The following is a 25,386-nucleotide window of genomic DNA, read 5'->3' as shown; positions in this document are numbered from 1 at the left end:
TTTTGTTTCATCTTTTCAATGGCTGGGGGTGGTATTTGTTCCTCCTCTTCCATACCAATGGTAACTTAAAAATGTAGGTTATTCTTGTTTCTACTGGTGGCACACTTCTGTACATTATCTTGCTATTGGTGCATGTAAAATTTGTTCCACACATGGACGAAAAAATTTAAGAGGGTACACTTTGTTAAACTTGTTTTTTGAAACTGGGCATTAAATTGGTCACTCTGCAGCCCTCCAGTACACACCTTGCACTCTCAATGACGCCTGGAATATAATTCTCCATTTCCTTCAGCATTTTTGGGTGTATCCATCAGGTCCTGACAATTTCCTCTTTTAGACCAACTAACATCTCTATTTACTCAGCCCACATTTAACCAATTAAAAAATTACCTCCTCTCCAATATTCTCCTTCATAACCACTGCAGCCAGTGCGTGTTAATTGTACCCCCGATTTCCATTTGTCCTAGGTTAAACTCGTTATCCTTATATTCAACAACTTTTTAACACAATATTTTCATTTCCCAAGATTCTCTCTTCCTTATTCATTATTGTCTCCCATAAGTCCTCCTCTTCAGTTTTAGTTTGCTTCTCTAGGTTTTATTTATCTAAAACATCAAGAAATGTGAATTGAACTGCATTTTTAATTGTTTGCGTACATTTCTGGATGTTGATTTTCTCTTTCCACCTCACCCATCAACGATGAGATTTTAAAAAAATGTAGGCCATTTTGCCTTCAGATGACAAACGTAGAACTGACGATACTGAATCAGCCATCCATATATCTCATTTTCTTTTCGACTGAAGTCAGCAGAAATTAAAATCAGAAGTGATGATTAACAGGTGACTGATTCAATATTGCTCGTTTTACACTATCCCCAATATTAAAATTATCCCAATGGTTAGTCTCAAAATTTTCAAGTGGTGTTGGAAACAAAACATTGTGACTGATTGATTACAGGATCATTCAACCTAATGTTAATTGTCAACTCCAAACAAAACATACAGAAAGCATAATCATCCACCTCTGAAGATAACCACCACCCCCCATGACACCTGTTGAGAAAGATCCTGCTTCACGCCCCCAGACAATTGCTCCCCAAAGAGTAACGTTTGACCAAACATTCCCAATAAACAATCTTTTTTCTCATTCCAATCCATCCACTGGCTTCCAATCCATTCCCTTCAAACCCCAATGGTTGAAGTTGTTGCTCACAGACTACCGCTATCCCACAATTTCCCATGCAAAGCAACTCCTCAAAATCATCCGCTCCTTGCCCCAACCAACCCCATAGATTACCTTAGATTTCAGGATTAGCCTCTGCTTTCATCATTAGAGTAGCTCCATTTAGGCTTAAACTTTACAGGAAGAATTGATAAAGCTTCTTAGCAGCAACAGGAATGTATATTGGAGACTCAAAGAGATTAATGAAAAATGTGTTTTTGATTTTCTCTTTGAGTTCACTGCAACTCGGGACAATTTTCCACTCATGGGAGAGCTCCTACAGAGGGTTCGCGCCATGCGGCGAACGGAGCGCGATGCTTCTGTCCAACCCAGCCCCGGATGCAATTGGGTCCATGTCCTCACTGGGCCTGAACCAGATAAGCATGTTTAAATAAGCATTTAAATATGCTCATCCCATTTCAAGCTGAGGTCTCCCGGCTCCCAGGATTCTCCACTACACCGGCAGAGCATGGTCTCCATCAATGGAGACCAGATGTGATGACCAAGTTGGAGGCTCGGAGGCCATTGGAGCCGTTGGGTGGTCGGAGGTAGGGAAGGGCACCCGGGCAGCAGGTTGGCACGGCCCGGACGGCAGGTCGGCACGGCCCCCTTCAGGCCAGGGAAACTTTGCCATGAAGGTTGGGAATTGAGATGGAGCCATGAAAGGGGAGTGGGAAGAGGTTGAGTTCCAGGAAGGCTGGGAGGGCCAGGAAGGGGTGGCGGGGGGAGGGCAGGATTGGAGGGTGGAGGTGGGATAGGAATTGGTGCAGGGGTCCAGGAATTGGGCGGTGGGGGGGGAGCAGTCCAGGAAGGGAGAAGGGGAAGGGTCCATGTAGAGCTGGGGATGCAGAAAATAGGGGGACATGAGGCATCCCCATAGCGGGCTGACCCAGGGGAGGGCCAGGGTGCACCGAAGCCAGCTATCCTGCAGTGGGGTACCCCCAGAGGCTCCAGAAAAAGGACAAGCATGGGAGAAATACAATGGGAATTGCGCCGGAACAGCCGGTGAGATTCGCACTGGTTTTCCTGCCCGAAATGAAAAGCAGCGCACCGCGCGCATTGTGGCTGATCGAAACCGGGAAACACCACTCCCAGGATCTACCTGGCTCGGAAAGCCTCGTGAGATCTAACGCGATTTCGCGAGATGCTTCATTGTGGGTGGAACCACTTTTTGGCAAATCTGCATATTAGAGCGAGGAAACTAATCTCACTCTAATTTGCAGTTTCACAAGGTGTTGGGATCTATCCCCTTCACCTTGGAGACCTCGGGCGAGCGCCGTTCAGCACTGGTCCACACGAATGGGGACCAGACGGAACGGCACTCAAAGTGGTCTCCCGGAGAATCGAGGGCCCTTAGGTGCATGCCCTTTATGCAGGGTGGTACCCTGGCACTGTTGGTGCCACCTGGGCACCCTGGCAATGCCATCTGGATGCCAGCCGGGCACATCCAAGCTGGCATTTTTTGCACAGCGGCGATTGGGCTGGGTGTGCCCTATGCGAGTGTTCCGGGGACCCCCTCATAGTGGGCTGGGGGTCGGGGTTCGCGTTGGGTCTTTAGAGATCGGGAAAATATTTAAAAATGGTGTCCCGATCTCTTGATACAGTGAGGATTCCAGCGAGCGGTGCTCCTCACTGCAGAAAACGGGGCAATGTGCAGCCTCGTCCGCACGTTCCCCGCTGAGGCCCCCTATCTAACCTGAGTGACGTTTGATAGCGTTGTGTTTCTTGGCGCAGCGAGCACTGGGAAACACACGGCTAAACGTGCTCGCTATGGGACTTCATTCCCATTTAGTTAAATCGTGGCCTTGTAAGTCATTTTTTGGGGAGAATTGTAACCAGTATTTTATACCTGCAAGTCTTGCAATTTTTTTTCGGGGAAGCTAGAAGCACCCAAAGTTTTCTTTTTAATTTATAAAATCCTAATTCAATATAAATTTAAATAAGAAGCAAATGTTTTTTGGAAAAATAATAAATTCTACCCATGTCACACTTTTTAATTGCAAAGAAATGCTTTGCATACCAATTGAATCACACACATAAAGAAAGGTATGTGGGCTGCATAATAGACTGAAGGGAAGGCTTACAAAGTACTTTATATGCAACTAAGTGTTCTAACCTGGGGCGCAGTACATTTTCTCTATGGCACTGCTGTCATAGGAATCGTCAACCTCACTCCATCTGCTGAAATACGTCAGTTGAATGTGTCCTAAAAACAAAATGACATGAGAAATCAAAACAATTTTTTCCTACATTTTCTGTAGAAGTGAACTGTAATTATTCTTTTGTAGCTAAAAAACAGTATCATTAAGAATAATGGCATCATTAAGCACTAGAGGCTATTACTGTGGGTGAATTCACTGCACTGGAAATGAGGCTTCAGACAGGAAATGAAGATACTAATTATAGGATAAAACGCCTACTCACTTAATTGGAAGCAAGTAAGCAACAGCAAAAGATATTAGGGGAGAAAATGCATTTGCAAAAGTTCCTGACCTTTGTCATTCAGCAAGACGTTGTTTGGGTTCAAATCGCGGCATATGATTCCTTCTCGATGAAGTGCATCAAGGGCTACAGCTATCTCTGCTGCCCAATACTGAATGGAGTTCTCTGGAATGTGGGCACTGGCAGCTTGCACAAAACTTTCTTCCAGCTCTTTAAACATGTGCGATATCAGCTTGTCTGCATCTGTTTTTGTGACAAAGCGACTCTCGGTCTTTGCCTTTTCATTTAGGTCCTCAGAACGTGGGACATCGTCTTGATCACAGCTATGTGTGTGTTCTCTGTGCGCCTGCTCTTCATCGGAAATATCTTTTCCAACTGTATATTTTTCTTTTGTAGTTAGGGAAACTTCTTTGTGATCAGAATAAATTGAACAATCTTCACCGGAATCTGTACCATAAGGACTGACTCGGTCTTGCAGTTGAGGAATAGGACTCAGATTTCTATGAATGTGTTCCAAGTCTGAGGCGCTACCGGATACAATAGTCATACATGACGGCATATTTTCAGCATGGGTAATGGAAAAAATGGAACTAAATGCTTCTTTTTTCTCAAAATGCAGACTGGCACTGATTTGCTTGTATGGGTCTTGTTCCTTGCCATTCTCAGAAAGTTGCAGCTGTTGTGTTGAGATACTATCTACACCTGTGTCACAAGAGCCATCTTCCTTTCGTAAAACCTGTTTCAGTGCTCCTTGTGAATTCACGCAATGATCAACATTATAATTAATTTGCAAAACGTCCGGTTTCTCATAGTGTCTATTCTCTGAACTATCAATGTTTGTCGCACTGCATTTACCAGATAAAAGAAGTCCAGCTGCCTCCCCATCCTCTAAAATACCTGGCAAATTTACTAAGAGATCAGGCCTACCCTCCTCACAGCTGCTTGTATCTCCACCTGCTGCATCCTGAAAGGAGATAACTGGTACTGAGTCATTTGTGGATCTTCTGCTGCAAGCGTCTGGGGCCAAAACGACAAGTGACTCCAGTTTAATGTCGCTCGTGTCAAAACAGCTCACGTTGTTGTCCACTTCAGACACCAGATTAAAAATTGGTGCCGACTCTATTTTCGCAATTTGAATGTTTTCTGCTGGGTCAAGACTTACCAGTTCATTAGCACTATCCTTGCTATCGATTCGGAAAAATTCCATTGGACTATTTTTGGACAGATTTAGAGACTCCGACGTTTTTGTTGGACTAAAAGTCTCAGTGCTAATGTCTTCTGTGAAGAATAGAAGCTCTTGGTTTGTAGCAGGGGAACAAAGGCTGTCGTTACTCAGAAGGGAATGTGACCGGGAGGTCATTCCCAGGTCCGTGGAACTTCCAGGTACATCTTCACAAAGTGTTGGAAAAGTTTCGGCAGTTAGGCGGTCAGGCTCTTTCTTCTCCTGTTCGTATTCATGGCACAATGTCAGATAACTACTGGTGCACTCTTCGTCAACCACATCAGATTCCGATGATGGCGATCCTAACAGTTCCTGTGAATTCTCCTGAGTATCTTCATCTGGGGCACTGCTATCATCCTGTGAACTTGAAGTCGGGTTACTCTTCAAAGGTAGGCCCTGAAGCATATTTCCAAGATCACTCCCCACCGAGCCCACACTGCTGTTCATGCCTTCTGTGCTCGACTGGCCCATGGTAAAATTACCGTGTACAGTGATTGATTTGGGACCATGCTTGTCCAAGTCATGAGATTCAAAACTTTCTTCGGAATTTTTCTGGAGAAATTTGCTTACATAAGACCACAGTTTACCACCTAAGTTCACAAAAAAGAAAGATTAGTGAGTAAAAATAAAAAAACCTCTGACAACTTATTTTACAGCGGGTTTCTTGATTCACAATCTTTCACTGAGTATCACGCTTACTTAGAAACGATACGGCTTGTTTAATCTGTGCTGAAGGAGCAATTCACCCAGCATTCCACCCTCCCCCCCACCCACTGAGCCCTGTAAATTTCACCCTTTTAGAACTTTTTGTGTCTCACGTCCGTTACAATCTATTGAAGAAGCTGATGCTCAGAAACGTTTCAAAGAATCACAGGTGCATGCACCTTTACACAAATCGACATCATTTATATATGAAATATAAGTGCAAGCAATGTGCTTACTTCAATTTTGTTAATGTATCGAAAATATTTTGTTGTGTAAAGCCTATTATTATCTGCTTCACTAAGGTACTAAAATCATACTGAGCATCTGCACAAATAATGGCAGCCCACACGAACATCCAGGGCTATTATGTTCAATTGTGTTTACTGTGCCAGATTGGAATGCAGGTATAAACTGGCAGCCTTTACTTAATACTCCTCTAAGTGCTTGAATTGTAATGATTTAATTACTACTTTAAACCCAAGTGCACATCACAGCTTCCAGCATATCAAACAGTTCCTTTGTAATAAGGTTTTGCTAAAACTAAAGATGTCATTCCAAATGTCCAGGTCCTCGTGTGCAAAGTGCTTATAACATTTGGTAGTTTTATCACAGGAGACATTGGTTTTCATTTTTTTTAAACTTCTATTTATTGCTTCAAAGCCTGTCTCCACATTCTCTTTGGAGAGCAGCATACACAAAACCAAGCACATTTACCTGGAGCCGTTAAAGATGTTCTGTATCAACTGACAATGGGTTGGCGCTTTCTGGAAAAATAACGGTTTGTTAATGATGCACACCGTTATTAACGTGCAAATTGTCTCCTGGGTTCAAGGGATTAAGGGATACGGCTTGAGTTGCAAATCTTCAGAACTTGCTGCTGGCTGATTTACATCACTCCGCTGTTTGTTCACAAACAACATCTTGCACTTAATTTCCCTTTTATTTTTACAAACTTTCTGAATTTCCAGATTAATTAGCTTTCAGTGGAAAACTGTATAGTCAAGTCTGACAATCTTAACGGTTTAACAATGTGATTATTAATGCAATACCAATCGAGCTCTCTGGCTCAAAAAACTGAACAATTTAAACCTGCGAGTCTCGTTCCTCTGGGGAGGAAATTGCTCAAGGTTTTTAGAATGGCATTTTAAAAATTACCTTACTTTTCCCCTCTGTCTCGTTTCCCTCCCTCACTCAAATATTTTCTCCCCCCCCCCTCTTCACCTCTGCACCCGGATTGACTCTAATTCACCCTCCTGCTCCATCGTTCCTATTTTTTTCCTCACTCCTTAAATCCCATTGCTTAAGGAGATGCACTGCTGGTCCCACCATTCAATGGTGTCCTAGTTGCTTTTGCTACTTCATTATCAGCTCGTACATACAGCAAGTTACGGTGCAAAAACAATATTCAGCTGAAAGGAGTAGAAAAAAAGTCTAATTAATGGAACAGCTGTGACGTGGCCTAGCCAGCAAATTGCAGCCTAAATGCTTTGTAGTAGGAGATAGCACTTAACATTAGTTTTTCCTCCACTGACAAAAGGCCACTGTTACCATGAGGTTCTTTGTCTAAAAAGGCCGCTGTTACCATGAGGTTCTTTGTCTAACATGTTTGAACATAACAGTCCAACCTTGGAAAATTCAGCTCCAGAATATTTTTGTATTTGAATGTTAAAAGGGGCTAGAATTCAAAACTGCATTCTGTGAATGGCACTCCATTACTCTACCAACAGCGTTAGCAAACTGTTCAAATTCAGAAATGATTTCATTCTATAATATGGCCAAAGTATAGAACGTAGTACTGGCTAACATAGACACATGACATGTAAACGCTTCTGTAAAGTGGATTTTGATCAAAACAGATTTGTATTAGGAGGGGACGCATGCATGAATACAGCTCCATTTACTGCAAGCAAAGTACTAGAGAGATTCATATTTGCCTCCTGTTTTATACGTTGCTGTAATAGAGCATCAGGAAAATACCTTGTGGTCAAAATTTACACGAGGTGCACATATAATGATAAAATTACTCTACGCGAGAAAAAAAATATTAACAACAGACTTTCGGAGTCATCTGTGACACTGCTGCAAGACTTAGAGATTCTACTTGGTATTTCAGTCACAGAGTACATTGGTCATAAATGGCTTGCATTTGGATCGTAAAGGTTAAATATACGATTTAAATTTCAATATGAAACATACACTACCATACCAGTACTAATTTCTGCAGCATGGATGGCAAACACCACCCGACCGCCATTAACCCCTGTGAAGTAATACTGCTGATCTGCAGAATTTCCAGTGTAACTGCTCATTGGTGGTTCCATAATGGGCGTCAGGGGAGGGTCTCCTTGCCGGTGTTGGTGGGTTTGGCATCCAAACCGCAGAGATTAGTATTGGTACAGTAATGCATATTTAATATCAAGTTCAAATACCCATAGTACATATGACTCAAGATCTGACAATCAGATAACACAAAACTCCCTTCAACATCCTGGTTTGCCATTTTGGGAGGGCATAACCAAAATGCACTTGCAAGCGTGCATTAAATGAGCAATGCAATTGTAGGCCCAAGCCATTTTCACAAGAGCAAAAAGCTAAAGCAAAAGTCTCCACAGGGAGCGAGACACAACAACCTAGGAGATTTCGGTCCAATTATTCCACATTGTCAAGTTTGGGGAGAATTGTTCTTTTGACATTCTGTTTGAATAAGGCACGTGCTTACTGGTGTAGAATAAATCTCAATCTGACTGGGTCGGGTGTTTGGGATAATTTGGTGAGATTAATGCAGGGGAAATTGAAACCCTGGCCATTGTGGTGGCTGAAGTGATGAGGTTGCAAAATATTCTTGTCCTCCAGCATTAACATATCAATTCAACATAAATCCAACTTTTTTCTTCTTATTAGTTGATTACTCGGGATGGAATTTCACTGTATTTTAATGAGTGTTTACTTAGTGCCTGCATCAACAAATAATCAAGCGTTCTTTGTACACCGGTGGAATCCAAATTAACTATGAAAACCCATTAAAAGAAATCTGGTTCCATTACTTTTTTTTTTCAAAAAAGAGCTGGGGCAGTATTTTACGGTCCCCCACTGGTGGCTTTGAAGGTGAGGTGGGGTGGGTGCATGTAATGCCAGGACACGACCTATCCATCTATTTTGCATAGGGCACTGGAGGTCTCTGGTTGCCCAATCACCTACCCTTGTGCCTATTGAGGCCAACTAATGGCCAGTTAAAGACCTCATCCTGCTCCCCACTAGTACTTTACCCACAGTAGGGGAAGGCCCACCCCAGAAGGGTAGTACTCCAGCTTTCCCTGGTCGGATAAGGGTCGGGGTGTGAGGGGGTGGTGAAAACTCCTTTTGAGGTCCTCTGTGCCAGAGGCATTCCATTCCTCTACAAGGTCACATGCTCCCTCCCATCTCTTTGCTCCTCCTCTCCCCATCCCTGACCTCTCAACCCCCTCCCCCCCAACACCGTTTTCCTTCCTCAACCTGGCAGCCAGCACCCGCTGATATGGTGAACACATCTGAAGTCAGGCCTCCTTTAGCCTCCCTCCCTCATGGCCTGCCTGTAGTCCCAGCAATGTCCAGTGCTCAAACCTGGGGCTGCTGTAACTACAGAGCTGACACCCAGAGTAGCTCTCTAGGGTAGAATTTCCTCCTGACTGATGGGAAGACGACCCGTTGCTCGCCAATTAGGGCTGAAAGGAGAACTAAATGTCTGCGGGGGCAGCCAGGATTTGCTGGAAGACATTTCATGCAAACTCTTCAGGTGGCAGGGCGGGAAAGCCCGCCATGTGAAAATTCCTGCCGCTGACAGTTCATAAGTTGTCACAAGAATTGTGTGAGCAATGTAATTATTTTTCCCTAATGACAGTAAAACTTTTCCAGGACTTTGAATCATTTTAATGTTGCTGAAGGGTGGGATTTATTAAATAATTGAAAATGGGACAGGAAAGCCCTCCGAGCCTGTTCCATCATTCTATTAGCCAGGGCTATTCTACAAATAAACTTTTACTTGCCTTTGTTCCATATCGCTCAATGCCCATAAACTCACAAACATTCATCAATCTCAGGCTTAAAAATTCCAATCAACCTAGTACACACAGCATTCAGGGGGCAGATTGATCAAATTGCATATATTTGAAAAATGTCTTTATTTGTTTTCAGAACACTGTTATCTCACTTGGGACCCTCTACCAAAGACAATATCATCCCTTGATGGAATATATTGCAATAATGGAAACATAGAATTTCTACACTGCAGGAGGAGGCCATTCAGCCAATCGGATCTGCACCGACCCACTGAAAGAACACCCTACCAAAGCCCACTCTCCCATCATATCCTTGTAGCCCCACCAAACCTGCACATTGTTTTGGGCACTGAGGGACAATTTTAGCGTGGCCAATCCATCTAACCTATACATCTTTGGACTGTGTCAGGAAACTGGAGGAATCTCACTCGGGCACTGGGAGAAAGTGCAAACTCCACACAGTCACCCAAAGCGCTGTGAGGCAGCAATGCTAACCACTGTGCCACCCTCGTGACAGCAATGTAGCTCATTCGCCATAAAATGCTTGGAAGATTTTTTTTTGTGCAAGGAAAATTGAACGGCAAGTTAAGAGTGAGCTCGCAAATCTTCTTAAATTTAATAAAAATAGAGACCAACACACACCTTCTGCATACTGCAGCAAAAGAAAGATGGAGTCTTCAGAGACGATTTGCTTCTTCAATTGCACCATGTTGGGTACACAGTGGGGAATGATGGTCTTTCTTTTCCTGCTGCACTCGCTGCTTTTCCTCAGACTCTGACAGAGAACAGAAAGGTCAGTTGTACTCTCTGCTGCTTTAGAACATGCTGTGCTCTGCACTTATCCACTACACTGATCTATTTGTGCTATTCTGTGCTTCAGAAAACCAGTTAGTCCTCTTCATCTTGTGCTCGGTGCCCCAAGCTCCCCAAGGCCTAACTGATGGTACTTGGCTGCTATCCAACACACTGAGGATGGCACTGAACAGCCATTAAAATCAATTACATGGGTCAACGTTTTTATTAGTCTCTCTCTCTCTCTCAAACAAGTCACCAGAATAATACTTTGATTATTTTTCTCAGAACAAATGCAACAGAATATTACATAAAAAAATACACAGGCTATGATTAGTGTGAATTTTCAGGCTGCAGACTGTGCTGCTGAAAAGATTTTTCTCCTTGTTGGAGACACTAGACCAGGGGACAGAGTTTAAAGATAAGGGGGTCTTCCCACTGAAGATGGAGGTGAGGATAATTTTCTTCTCCGAGGGTTGTTAGGCCGTGGAAATTCTCTTCTTTAGAGAGCGGTAGATGCAGGGTCATTGAATATTTTTAAAGCTGAGTTAGATCGATTCTTTACTGACGAAGCAGTCAAAGGTGAGGTGTAGACAGGAAAGTGGAGGCCACAATCAGATCAGTTATGCTCATTTCAAATGAAGCAGCAGGCTCAAGGGGGAGAAGGGACTGTTCCTGCTCCTGATCTGTATGTTTGCATTAATACACAGAAAATCCCTACTTAAACACAAACATAGAACAGTACAGCACAGAACAGGCCCTTCGGCCCTCGATGTTGTGCCGAGCATTGTCCGAAACCAAGATCAACACAGTTCAATTAACAGAACTTATACCGGGACGGTCACGGCCTAGATATTTGGATTCACCTAAACAATGAAGTCTGAAGTGGCTCCGATATTGGATCTTGGGCTAGATTGTAATGGAGTTGATGTGGTGCATCAGCAAAGGCCAGTGTAAAATCTACTCTCGAAACATTAGATAATTGGGTTTGGGCCGCCCTTGTGGGAGTGAGACAACAGCGAGGGTGTAGTGGGTCAGATTGCAGGATCCGTGAACCTGGGACTGGATTTTCATACCTCCAATCGTGTCCGAGCAGGGGTGGCGGGGGATTTCGAAATTATGGACAGGACCCAATTCCATGATGCCCAACCTGATGCCTGCCGCCCCTAATTTTCACTCGGGCGCGCTAAGGGTTCCGGCATATTGTCATGCCCGCTCCATGCAGACTCACTGCAAAGTCATATCCATCCCACCCATCCCTAATGGCCCGTCGTGCCCTCCATGCTAACCCATGGCCCTTCCATGCCCATTTGCAAAGTATACACAGTACAGAACCAGTAACCATGGCATGTGTGAAACAGCCCAGGGGGGGAAAAGCATGACCCTCAGAAGAATTAGGTGAGTGGGAGGTTGCTTACACACCTGGACAGAACTGTTGACTTTGCGTGATTGACATTTTCATGTGGTTATAAGTTATTTTTCCCGTGATCTCTTTTGTCCGTGTTTCAATGTTTACTTGCACAAGATTAAGAAGTGTGAAGTGCTTAAAAGTTTATGTTATTAACACTTTTAATGGTCTGATGATTGACACGTTATAGGGTTGCATGGAACACAATTTTTATTAAAAGAATTTTGGATGTTTGTTTTTCTCAAAGCAGTTTCACATATAATGGGCGCGATTCTCCCAAAACGGGAGAAATCGTAAGGCTGGCGTCAAACCCGGGCGGGTTTGACGCCAGCGCGCCCCTTCCCGACCGGGAACCGATTCTGGTCCCCGGTCGGGGCTAGCAGCCCGACGCCGCAAGCTCCGGCATCACGGGCTTAACGAATTCCGTTAAGCCCGCTTGCAGGAGTTAGCGCCGGCTGACGCGTCATATGACGTCAGCCGCGCATGCGCGGATTGGACGACTCCAACCCGCGCATGCGCGGATGACGTCATCGCGTATTTGCGCGAAAACCCACGCATGCGCGGGTCGGGATGCCCCTCAGCCGCCCCGCGAATGGATACTGCGGGGCGGCGGAAGGACAAATAGTGCGCGGGCACCGGGCCCCATGGCACCCTTGGCACGGCCGTGGTACTGTCGTGCCAATCGGTGCCATGGTTATAAAAAGCGAGTTGTTCCCGCCGTTTTTACGAACGGCCAGACCAGGTCTGTTTGCCGTTCGTAAAAACAGCGTAAAGGGCTGGGACTTCGGCCCATCGAACAGCTGTGAATCGCTGCCGGCCGTAAAAAAACGGCGGCAGCGATTTGTGTCGGGAGTTGGGCGGGGGGGGGAAATAGCGGGAGGGCGGAAAAAATGTCGGGAAGGCCCTCCCGCTATTCTCCGACCCGTCGTGGGGGTCGGAGAATTTCGCCCATTGTTATTATGGGGTTCATTGGTTCTGTACATAATTTTATACTGGCTGAGTGGGCATGGAAAAGTTGGCTTTGCAGCTATAAGGGGGGGATGGGGGTTGGGGCACGAGCTGGCATAGGGAGCAGGTTTGTGAATGATGGGATGTGAGGGCTAGAGGGCATCAAATGTAACCAAACAAAGACAAGCCCGCCTGCCTCGGCATTCAGCGGCACCAGATTTGCTTCGAGGGAAGGTGGGCCCAACTTTGTTGGGTATACTTTCTAACAATGCAGTTCTGCCAAGTCAGGACATTTCATGACTAGCCACCTGTCTCGAATCCAGCCCCTGGAGTCGCAGGAGCCACAAGATTAATTTGGGTCAAAGGGCCTGGCGCCAGGGGGTGGGATTTGGTTGGTGGTCCTGAAAACACGAATCAGAAGTTGAGATTAGGTCAGGGTCGAATGCATTGGCTAGAAAGTCCTAAATCATCAGGTCAACACCTGTTTGGGATGGGACAAGAAGCCTGGAGTCACAAAGGTAAGATACTGGCAATTTGAGGCTGGGAGCATAGAACATAGAACAGTACAGCACAGAACAGGCCCTTCGGCCCTCGATGTTGTGCCGAGCAATGATCACCCTACTCAAACCCACGTATCCACCCTATACCCGTAACCCAACAACCCCCCCCATTACCTTACTTTTTAGGACACTACGGGCAATTTAGCATGGCCAATCCACCTAACCCGCACATCTTTGGACTGTGGGAGGAAACCGGAGCACCCCAAGGAAACCCACGCACACACGGGGAGGACGTGCAGACTCCGCACAGACAGTGACCCAGCCGGGAACTGAACCTGGGACCCTGGAGCTGTGAAGCATTTATGCTAACCACCATGCTACCGTGCTGCCCAATGTGAGATGTGAGATCAGAATTGTGAACAGTCAGGGGTCGTGGTCGGCACCAGGGTGGTAGGGGCCAGAAGTGATCTGGGTTGATGCCCTTAGCACGAGTGGTTGGGAGTCGGATCAGAAGTGATCAGAGGTTGAGATTAAGGCTGGAACTTTCCAGATGTTCATGCCAGCAGGATTTTCCTGTCCCGCCAATGGCACGCTCCCACCGCAGGTTTTTGGCAGTTAAGTGTGTATTCAACGGGAAACCCTGTTGACAACGGTGGGACCAGAAGATCCCACCACTGGCCAATGATGGGCTGCCTCCACGGTCGTGAAACACATGGCGGGTTGTGTGGAAAATCCCTCCCTAACAGTGTGGAAGGTTGGGGGCGGTGACCAGTGGTTGTGAGAAATTGTGGGGTGGATTCAGAGCTAGAAGTGTGGTCAATCAGGATCAGGCACAGCTGGATCAGAAAACAATGATCAGGCGTATGTGAAGCAACGCTATCAACTAGATGTAGTCCCATGGAGCCTACCGAATATTCTATTTGACTTAATTAAATAGACCAAAAGTATTTTTAGCTTCAAGTTCTCCTCGGGAACTTGCGGTGGTGGTATGTAGGGGGAAGACATACACGAGGTGTCTCCCATTAGGGTACTGTACTTTTAGCCCTTTTGCTCAGTTCTGGGGGTATTTTTTGTTTAAAAACCCACTTGATTGCTGGTATAAGGTGCCCACATAAAGGGAATGCCCAGAAGGACCAGGGCAAAGAAACAAAGGCAGAAATTCATTGACGGAATTGGAGGCTTCACAGGGCTCTTTGGTGGAGAAAATAGCAGAAGCAACTTCTGGGACTCTAGTCACGCCACCAACGGCAGAGATGCTTCCCAGCATCTTGGCAGCAGAATTAGAGAAGCAACTGCGAATTGTGTCGGAGGACCTCCGTAAGTCGATGGAGAACGCCCTCGCTCCCATTTGGTTGACGTGGGGGGAGACCACCGAGACGGTAAAAGTGTATGGCGCTGGGATGTAGGGCATGGACGTGATTTTCTCGAGGCATAGCGACCAGATTGCCTCTCTGGAAGCAGAGATGTCTCTGATGGCTGGGGTGAATAAAGCACTGAAGGCCAATGAGAACGCAAAGTGGCCGGTAGATCCCAAGTGAAGTCTCCCACAGGCTTCCCCACAGCCACAACACCTCACAGGGTCTACCCAAGTGGCAGAAGGCGTCAGGATCAGGAACCCGCCCACAATGTGCAGGACCAAGCCATGCGCACAAGTAGGCCTTATACCTACTTATGGCTTACTTACCAGGTATCTACAGGCTGCCCAGGGTCTATCGGCCTCCCCACGGAGGGCACAGCCAGGCGCTGTTCAGTACTGGTTCACACAAACATGGACCATGCGGAATGCCACCCAGGGGTCTGCCAGGCGATCGGAGGCCCCTGGGTGATCATGGACAGTGCAGGGTAGCATCATGGCCCTCCCCCTGGAATGCAGGCACCTTGGGACTTCCCGGTTGGCACCACCACCCTGGAACTGCCAAGTGCCTGGGTGGCACTGTCAAGGCAGCAGGGGCAATGCCAGGATGCCTGGGTGGCACTGCCAAGGGTTAGGTCCCGAGGGCAGCCATGCCAGGAAAGGATGGTTGGGGGGAGGGGAGTGCAGAACAGGTAAGAAGGGTCTTTAGGGAAGTTTGGGATGGTTCGGGGAGGCCTGAAGAGGGGAGCCCCAGGGGCCCATAGAGGGGGTCCTCACTTGGGGGGATGTGGGGTAATGTCCATGTGTCTGGGCGGTGATACTGCCCGTGGGTGGAGGATGTGGGGGACCCATAAGCTCACTTAGAGATCAGGGCTTCCTTTCAAAATTGGAGGCTGATCTCAGAGTTCAGCTCCCCAATGATTTAAAAAAGTCTCAGTGTGGGCTTAACCAGGACCCAAAAAAGTGGTCAAGATCAAACAGCTACATTGCACCAAGAAAGAAGTTCGCTGCGGCACAGCATGGCCGAAAAAAGCCGGGAGACCACGCTCCCGGATCCAGCCGGGTCACAACGCTTGCGAGATCTAACGTTATCTCGCAAAATGTTGCAATGTAAATATCGCCCCTTGTGGGCGATAGAAAAAAAGCTCTTAGAAAAAAAACTGCATATTAAAGCGAGGCAGCTAGTCTCTAATCTGAAATTTCCCGAGGTACCCGAAGCATTGGCATTCATCCCCATCGCCTCAGAAACCTCGGGCGAGCGCCGTTTAGTACTGATCTCCACAAACTGGCACTCGTGGGGGTCTCCCAGGGGAATGGAGGCCCCAGGTGCATGCCCTGATGGTGCCACCCGAGTATGCTGACAGTGCCAGCCTGGCACCCTTGCAGTGCCACCTGGGTGCCAGCTTGGCACTGCCATGATGCCCACAGGTGGCATGGACAGCTGCCAGGGGCACTGCTAGGGTGCCAGTGTGGAGGTCTCCTTCTCTGCCCAGTGCCTTGGCCTGGTCGGTGACCTCATGGCGTTCCTACAGTTCCTAGAGACGGTCAAGTGCACCATTAAGGGGTCGGTGGAGATGTTCTACCTACGATGGCAGCCATTCAATTCCTTTTTCAAAGAGTTAGACACCATCAGTTGTGAAGTGTTAAATCTTTGTAAAGTTCTCATCATATTTGTAAATATCAGCCAGTTACCATAATTATTTTTCAGGCAGTCTGCAACATATTGGTGAATAGGTTTCTCTATCTTTTGCCATCACAGCTTTTGGGGAGCCTCATTTAGTAATCTTCTATCTGATCAGAAGAGCCTCAGTTTTGCTCTGTAGTAAGTGTTCAGACAGTTGATCTTAGCTGGTGCAAAGAGGTCAGTCCAAGGGCAGCACGGTGGCGCAGTGGTTAGCATTGCTGCCTCACGGCGCCGAGGTCCCAGGTTCGATCCCGGCTCTGGGTCACTGTCCGTGTGGAATTTGCATATTCTCCTGTGTTTGCGTGGTTTTCGCCCCCACAACACAAAGGTGTTCAGGGTAGGTGAATTGGCCACGCTAAATTGCCCCTTAATTGGAAAAAAAATGAATTGGGTACTCTAAATTTTTTTTTTTTTAAAACAAGGTCAGTTCAAATGACATCCTTAGCCTTGAGCTATGGGGGAGCAAAGAAGAAAATCAGATAGATTTTCACTATTGGTCACTACCTAATAACTCCTGCCAAAAAGTGAGCATCTAAAGCCCTAAACTAACTTGTAAGGAATACCCACCTAAGGGAGGTACCAGAGAGTGCCTAGGGCCTGTTAAACATGTCCCTGGCGTGGGGAGCTGCTCCGTTGGTTCCCACCCAAGGCTTTGCTACTGGAAATTATGGGATGGAGAGGGGAATACTATACAACTGCTCACATGGTGTCAGAAATGTGCCATCCAGCACAATGCGATTTATTTTCAAAAATTACAAATGGTAATTTTTTTTTTGGCGAGCACAAAGGACAATTTCCACTCCCTACCCAACCAGATGAACAGCCTAGTTAAAACCAGGAAAGCCGCCAAAAGTATGCAGCGACCTGACTCCAGAAAATATGCAGCAGGTGGAACTCAAATCAACTGGGCTTAAGCGAGCAGAACGGCAATGTGGAAAATTTAGTCTGGCACCTTTGGGTGGTGAGAACAGAAAGATGATGGGGCGGGGGTGAACATAATATGTAATAAGCTTTTTTTATATACACACACATGCACATATACACATATAAACAAACATTTTTTTTATACTTATACACACATGTAAAGATTTGTAGGTGCACATACACAGTTACGTAAGCACATGGAGTGATTTCATTTGAAAATCATTAAAGATAACTATGACTTTAGGACAGCAGTTTGGAGAAATGCTGGGATTTCACTATTGTCCTAAATAGTTAATCAGACGAATCCCAAAATAAACAACCATTTTGACCAACACGTCTAGGCCAATTGAAATTTCGACCAATGACATATTAAAAAATGATCCGCAATAAGGGGACTAACTTATTTACTTTTCTCACTGACAAATTGGTAATTCAGTAAAGCATAAAACATCATCTAGGATGAGTTACCAAGTCAAAGGGTGGGGAGAGATTTAATTTTGTTCAGCTTGCGCTGCACGAATGCTCAGCGGATTAAATATTAATGTAAATAAACTAAATCTGATCTTCGGTTTCAGATCCGTGGTTGTCCCGATGTACCTCGGGCCTCCCACACGTGCCGGCTGGGAATGGGCCCTAAACTAGCTTGTAAGGAATACCCACCTAAAGGAGGTACCAGAGAGTGCCTAGGGCCTGTTAAACATGTCCCTGGCGTGGGGAGCTGCTCCGTTGGTTCCCAAGGCTTTGCTACTGGAAATTATGGGATGGAGAGGGGAATACTATACAACTGCTCACATGGTGTCAGAACTGCCCACCTGCGCAGTTCAGGTTTTAGAAACATTGGCTAGGCGCATGCGCCTAACCGACGTAAAAGAAAATCAGAACTGGGCATGCGCGGCCCTTTCCCGGGCGGCACATGCACGGCTCGGATTACCAACATAAAACATTCCAAACTGGACCAGTGCAGCCCTTTCCTGGCTGACGCATGCACAGGAGATCCCAGGTTCTTTGGGAATTGGAGATGCCGAGCATAGAGTTGAAGACAAAAAGGTCCCATGCTCCTGCGCAATAAGCAAAAACACAAAATGGGCACAAAAGCCGGGAAGAAGCGAGGGAGACAGGAAGAGGTTGGAAAAAAAACAGGAGAGAAGGCAGGGAGAGATTTAAAAAAAATCAAAGTTCCTATTAAGGGGTAAACAGAGGTAAGAAACAGGAACCCATAAGGTTCAGGAAAGGAGAAACAGGCTCCAGTATTGCATTTGCAAATGGTGATAAAGCTTCTTAAACTATTAAAAATTGCATTAAATGATGGTTTGACGGGTTTTCGGAGGTTTTAAAGACAAGAGGCTTTTGCGAGAGGGCATTTCAGTTGGAGAAAGTAGGAGATGTGCCTCAAAATATTTCATAGCATAAAGGTGTGCTATGACCTAATAAAGGTTGGGAACCACGGCCTTATTCCCAAATTCAGGAGAATTTCCCTTACTAGCCAGAGAGAGTTCTGTTGCTCAAACCAGTCATCCTTAAGGCATCTTTGTTTGTGATTGCTGAATTAGTGTCAATTGGTGATGAGTTATGGGCAGTTCCGCGCTGCTGAGAATGCATTGAGAGTGCCCAAACTGTTTTCACTTATGATAACAGCTGTCAAGAAAAAAAAGAGACTGAGACAGAAACAAAGAATCCACCCCATCTGCCTGAGCTGAATTTAAATTTCTGTTCTACAGGTGAAAGGTCATTATGTTAAGCAGGCCTCACTTCGCCCACACGAAACAAAATCCAAATTATGCATGGTTCAGTACCTTTATTATAAGTATATATTGGTTGAGGGGGTGAACATTTGGCAGGACAATGGGAGGATTCCCCACTCGTCTTCAAAATAGACCATAGTATCTTTATATCCATTTGAGGCAGCAGACGGGGTCTCAGTTTAATGTATCATCTGAAAAACAGTGCCCTCTGACATGGACACTCCCTCAGCACTGCGTTGGTGTTAGCCTAGATTTGAGTGTTCAAGTGTCTGGAATGCAACTTGAAACAACTTCATATGCTTCCAGCCAGATTTTTAAGGGAGCAAATGATTACGGCATGGAAAACGGTGCAAAACGTCTGACTTTGCTATCGTCAGTTTTTGGGCAAATGGACTCTCACTAGTAATCAACTTGAGAAATCACCGGTGCAACTTCACCCTTTTTCCTCCAATATTACAACTGAGGCAAGGAGGGCAACAAGGGGAACACTTTTCAATGGCCCATGGAGGTATGCAGGACCCTTGATGGTTTAAGTGGATTTCCCAGCCAGCATATGGGGTGCCTGAGGAGCTCGGAGGTAATCTGTGAAACGGTGATGGCTTTTCAGGGGCAAGTCGGGTAGTCAACTGAGTCAGATGCTCCATTCAATGGGAGGGGGCGCCAAGCTAATAAACGGCTGCAGCTGCGACAGGAGGTTACCATGGACCCTTTTTGGCCCTTCTTATACCCCCATTTGTAGCCAGCAACTAGTAATGGGCGTACCCTTGCATCTCTCTATACTCTCCAGCAGTGCCCACCTCTTGCCAGGGGGCTGCTGAACTTTCAGTGTTGGATATTCACCCTCAAAACTTAGAGTCTTGTTTTCCACCCTTAATTTATAGTTCTGTGGCGATCTCCAAAACTCTCTCAGTGTCCCGCCATTGGCATTTCTGAGATCCTATGCCAGGGGCTGGTTTAGCACAGGGCTAAATAGCTGGCTTTTAAGGCAGACCAGGGCAGGCCAGCAGCGCGGTTCAATTCCCGTACCAGCCTCCCCAAACAAGCGCCGGAATGTGGCGACTAGGGGCTTTTCACAGTAACTTCATTTGAAGCCTACTTGTGACAATAAGCGATTTTCATTTCATTTCATTTCACATTTAATTCAACGGTGGGATCGGGGAATGAAAATTCTGTCAAGGTTATTTTAAGAAATGGTTGATTTGGGGATATACCTACAACTAAAAATAACCAAAATAGCAAAATTGAATTTTTACAATTGGGCCACAAAATAGTCAGAATTTTAAACTGCTACTTACTTTTAAAACAAACGTCTCCTGTGTTCTGCAGTCCAACACAAGTAAAACCTTGAAACACAAATTCAGGCATTATCAGGTCTCCATCAACACAGAATAAGCTGCACATTGAATACACATTTATCCCAATGTCAAGCCAGTTTGAAAGTTACAATGAGTTCAGTTACATCGTGTAGAACCCAAAATTGACCCCTAAAGAAACACCTGAAAAAGGAAAGGCATAGAAACACTGGACAAATGTTTTCACTGCCTCCTCTCCACTTTTCTCATAAAGCCCGAGAATATTTACAGTGTGCTGACACGAAGAAAGCACATCTGTGAATTTTTTTTTCTAAATTGGCCGTCGGCAGATAGTTTTCCCAAACAGGTGTTTTATAAATGACTGTAAATCAGCCCCTGGAAACACCTCCTCCAAGCCAGGCGAAACCAATGATAATATAATTAGAGCCAGATACATCAGGCGAGTAGATAGTCTCCATCTGTTCAATGTCATATTTAATCACTTTTACTTCTTTAAATCTGCAGCAATTGAGCTTTCATAAACTTACTTACTAAAACATGAATATTTCTGCTGCCAAGTCCTGTAGAATATGCATGCAATACAGCTGGGCTGTATCTGACCCAACTGGTGCTCTATGATGTAAACAGAAATGCAGTATTTTGCATTTCAATTATTTATCCCCCACAGAAAATGCTTTTTACAGGGGGTGGCAAGTGGCTTTACAAAACCAGTTAACATTTTACCGCAAAGTGGTCTTTCTCTCTCCCCCTCATGATAAAAATGACTCCTTTCCTCTATCAAATGTTACAACAGTGGATATGTTAGGCGCGGTGCCACTTCTAGCTGGTAGCTGGTTTTGGTGGTACAACACATCCAAATTGCCAAGATATAATTTTTAAAGGCTTCATGAAGATATTGAAGAAAATTCTGATTTTACAAATGATACAAGTTGTGACAGATTCCGTTATTTTAAGGCAGCAGGGCGACGGCCAAAGACAATTATTGCTACAGGTGTTTCTCCAAAATGGCTCTAAGTTTATATCAGTAGCCATACTCATTCACTGAGGATTCTTCAGCAATTCTGGCATTTTAACCATCTACACATTTGGATCTAGATTCAGTCATTTCTTTCCCAATTCCCGTGATACCGTCAGTATTTCCTGCGGCAGTGACTCAAAGTTCCCATCCAGTGACTCAAAGTTCCCACCCCAATTCATGAATAGTTAGTTACTTTGACAATGGGTCATCTGGACTCGAAACGTTAGCTCTCTTCTCTCCCTACAGATGGTGCCAGACCTGCTGAGATTTTCCAGCATTTTCTCTTTTGGATTCAGATTCCAGCATTCCAGTAATTTGCTTTTATTTAGTTAGTTACCTGGATAGGTCAATAAGCCACAGTTACCCTGGATGTCATTTCTTTTTGAATTAGCAGTTACAAATTTTAACAATCTTTACATTTTCCTTTGCTGTCAACTTTAGGCATTTTACCACTAAATGAATCATGATTAGCTTGTGTATCAAGTTTTTTTCTACTTACTCCTGTTGCTCATTGAATTTCCTTTCGTGAATATTACATTCAAATGATATTATTAGCAGACACTTCAGGTGGGGAATATAGATTCTGGCTATAAAAATTAAAATTAAATGAGGGTATCATAGCTCATTCTTTCAAAGGATATTCTAAAGCTCAGTTCACGTTGCAACATCATCCACAAATTTCACCCTGTTGCCAATTTCTAAGATACAACATATACTACGTGAAAAATCAGTACACTCCTTAATTCAAGCATTCTTCAATGAAAAATACTTTCCAAGTTAGGGGCAGCAGGGTAGCATGGTGGTTAGCATAAATGCTTCACAGCTCCAGGGTCCCAGGTTCGATTCCCGGCTGGGTCACTGTCTGTGTGGAGTCTGCACGTCCTCCCCCTGTGTGCGTGGGTTTCCTCCGGGTGCTCCGGTTTCCTCCCACAGTCCAAAGATGTGGGGGTTAGCTGGATTGGCCATGCTAAATTGCCCGTAGTGTCCTAATAAAAGTAAGGTTAAGGGGGGGGGGGGGGGGTTGTTGGGTTACGGGTATAGGGTGGATACGTGGGTTTGAGTAGGGTGATCACGGCTCAGCACAACATTGAGGGCCGAAGGGCCTGTTCTGTGCTGTACTGTTCTATGTTCTAAGTCTGTAGATATGGTACCTGGAATGCGGATTAACATAGAATTATTTAAATCCTCCCCCATCGCTGCGGAAAATGGTTGCATATTGCTCCCAAGGGGAGACAGTATCATAGAGGTACCACTGCTCCCCACTAATCCCCTTGGTCCCCCTCCAGTAGCTACACTGCTCCACCCATCCCAGCTCCCATTCAAGTCCCATGCATGCCACATGCCATCACCACCTGAATTGGCAGGACTCCCGCCTGGACTCTCCTCATCCATCTCATTTTAGGGCAAACCTGAGCATAACAGGCGCGAGTGGGCACAGCCAGCTGAAGTCATGAGCAAACTTAGATGTCACGCCCTTAAAGAGAGCCATCGAGTTGGCCAGAGAGGAACAAGACTGCACATGCAGAGATCGAAATGTGGGCAGCAGACAAAAAAGTGAGAACCCTCGGGACGAATATTGCTCCTCCCATTATCCCCCATGATGCAGTAATCCATCTCCCTTCCCTTGCAGAGCAAGCAGCTGAACAGCCAGGATCATCCTCGTGCTCTCTGGAAACCACAGACATGAGCATCTTGGAGGGAGGCTTCTCGGAGACAAGCACCCTCCATCAGTGCAGATACATCTCGGTGGGATTACTTAGTAGGCAGACTTCTGGGTCACTCACTGGTGAAGATCACAATTGAAGATCCACAGCAGGCGAGGCAGGGAGATCCCAGGGAACCAGCAATCAGAAGGACGCTGGAGCCTAGCACTCTAATAAGCTGACCAATTACATGCCCCCAGATCCAGGCACCCCGAGCTGCTGGAGCTACAAAAGGCAGATTTGCAAGCATCAGGAAGGGATGACAGCATCCGTCCTCAGACTGCAAGACTGACTGGAGGAATCGCCTCGCCTTCTGTCCGACAAAATGGTGCCTTCACTCCGATGCAGCAAGGCCAACACTGTGAGGGTGGCAGCCACAGTGGAGACCTTGAGTTTCCGTAGGTATTTGTTGCCTCTGCACTATCGTCATCAGCCACCTCCTGTGTGGGTAGCCCTGTCCCCAAGACGTAATCCCTCCAGCGCTGTTCTTCCTCAAAAATATGAGACTTGGATATTGAGGGAGTAAAATAACTTACGGTTGATAACTGGTAGCACATGACACCATGAAGACTGCTCCTGTTGAAGCCATGGCCCTGGTGTCTTGACCTGTTCCCGGTCCAAGTTAATATATAAGTGGGCTCTTGTATAAAGGGCATCTGTTACCTCCCTTATGCATTTGTGTGCGGCTGACTGGGAAATGCCACACATATCACCGATGCTGCCCTGAAACGAGCTGCTTTTCAGAGTGGTGGTGGGTGCCCTCCCATTCCACGTGGTGCCAGCTCTTTCAGGACCTGGCAAATGAGGTTCACTATCCCCCAGGGCAGACACAGTATTCTCCGGCATTGAAGTTCCAACATCTTCCGGTGGGATGACTTTGTTGGTAATGTCTCCGACAAGGCTTGACCATCTGTGGTGCTGCTCCCAGAACAGCAATGGACACAGACTTCCCTCTCCTCTGCAGAGGGTTGGTCCTGACAGCGTAAAGCAGCACATTGATGTCTTTGCTGCTTATCAATCATTATGAGTAGCAGAGTCAACTCAACTGGCTCCATGATTCTCCAGAATCATCCATTGAGTGGGCACCCCCAAAGTGAGCCTTGATGATTCGTAACAAAGTCCTGACCCTCAGCCCTCCATGTCTCTGGGACATCCGCCCCTAAATGAGTGCCTCACCACTAAGCCTCACACTCTACCCTCTCACACTCTACCCTCTCACACTCTACCCTCTCACACTCTACCCTCTCACACTCTACCCTCTCACACTCTACCCTCTCACACTCTACCCTCTCACACTCTACCCTCTCACACTCTACCCTCTCACACTCTACCCTCTCACACTCTACCCTCTCACACTATAGCCACTTTCCCATAGCTGTGCTTCTCAACTTCACTTGGATGAGGCACATGGACCCTTGAGAATCTCAGCGCACACGTGCACACACACGCGTGCACATACACATGCACACTTGACTAATCAAGGAAGGGTGAGGTAGCATTTCAGGCAAATGACTGCCTCCTGTCATTTGGCAAGGCACAGCTGAATGGAATGAAGCCTGCAATTAGCATGACAAGCACATCCAGAGAGGGGCCCTCATTCTCCCAAGTCACAAGGGCTCCAAAGTATATTAGGCTCCAATCAGCCACAGCCCAACACTAATTTCAGACAGTCAAAATTTCCTGACAAGTAGATTTCAACTTCCATGCAGCTTAACCTCTTTGTCCTCCAGCGCTGCCGGAATAGGGTTCAACTCACAATGCAGTCGTCCTCCCTCCAGTGAAAGTGGCTTCATGACTCATGAATGCAATCCATTCTGAAGTCCCTCTCTCTGCCCTTATAGCCTAGCTTCTCATGGAACCCCTCCCCCCCCCCCCAGTGCTGACGCTCTGTATTCACCTCCTCCCACTCACTTTCCAGCTCTTACTAAGGAAAAGCACTCCCTCAGCGGTGATCTGGGCATAAGCCCAGCAAGGAGGACATGGGAAATGATGCCTGCATGCCAGCCTCCAGACTCCCTTAGCAAGGGCCACCCCGAAAAGAAGGAAAGGCAAGGCCTGCTAGCCATCCCTCCCTGCAGAGACTGAACCGCACCCCTGGCCCGAGTTGGACTGAGCAGTATCCCGTGTCCTCTCCGGTGCACCCTGATAATTCAACACCCAGCAGAGTGATAGCTCACCTCCGAAATCCCACTCTGAGGTGAGGTTGCAGGTTCACATTTACGTAAAGCTGTTGCAAATGGTGCCAGCTTGATGTCACGCCGGCGCTCGCTGAATATTCAGTGGGGGGACCCCGGAGTGAGTGCTCGTTAGTGACGTGCAAATGTATTAAAATTAGGTTCCTGGGCTCCTGGGGCATGTTTCACGTTACTCCACTG

The 25,386-nt window shown here is 46.2% G+C and overlaps 1 protein-coding gene across 4 annotated transcripts in view; it reads right to left on the bottom strand.

Annotated features, from left to right (window-relative positions):
• The window catches only part of rps6kc1 (ribosomal protein S6 kinase polypeptide 1), a 199,882-nt gene that overhangs the window by 25,266 nt on the left and 149,230 nt on the right, over nucleotides 1–25,386 (bottom strand). For all 4 annotated transcript variants that reach the window (XR_005462299.1, XM_038811377.1, XM_038811391.1 and 1 more), the window contains 4 exons: nucleotides 20,273–20,320; nucleotides 10,268–10,400; nucleotides 3,716–5,476; nucleotides 3,339–3,428 (listed from right to left, as the gene is read on the bottom strand). Coding sequence is in view for 3 of the 4 variants with exons in the window: in XM_038811377.1 (XP_038667305.1) it covers nucleotides 3,339–3,428; nucleotides 3,716–5,476; nucleotides 10,268–10,400; nucleotides 20,273–20,320 (2,032 nt within the window). In the remaining variant the exon portion in view is untranslated. The remainder of the gene's footprint in view (nucleotides 1–3,338; nucleotides 3,429–3,715; nucleotides 5,477–10,267; nucleotides 10,401–20,272; nucleotides 20,321–25,386) is intronic.

The sequence above is a fragment of the Scyliorhinus canicula genome, chromosome 1 (assembly GCF_902713615.1).
Source record: "Scyliorhinus canicula chromosome 1, sScyCan1.1, whole genome shotgun sequence".
Classification (NCBI taxonomy): domain Eukaryota; kingdom Metazoa; phylum Chordata; class Chondrichthyes; order Carcharhiniformes; family Scyliorhinidae; genus Scyliorhinus; species Scyliorhinus canicula.
Note: the sequence above shows the minus strand (reverse complement) of the source record. Positions and strands in the feature narration are given on the sequence as shown.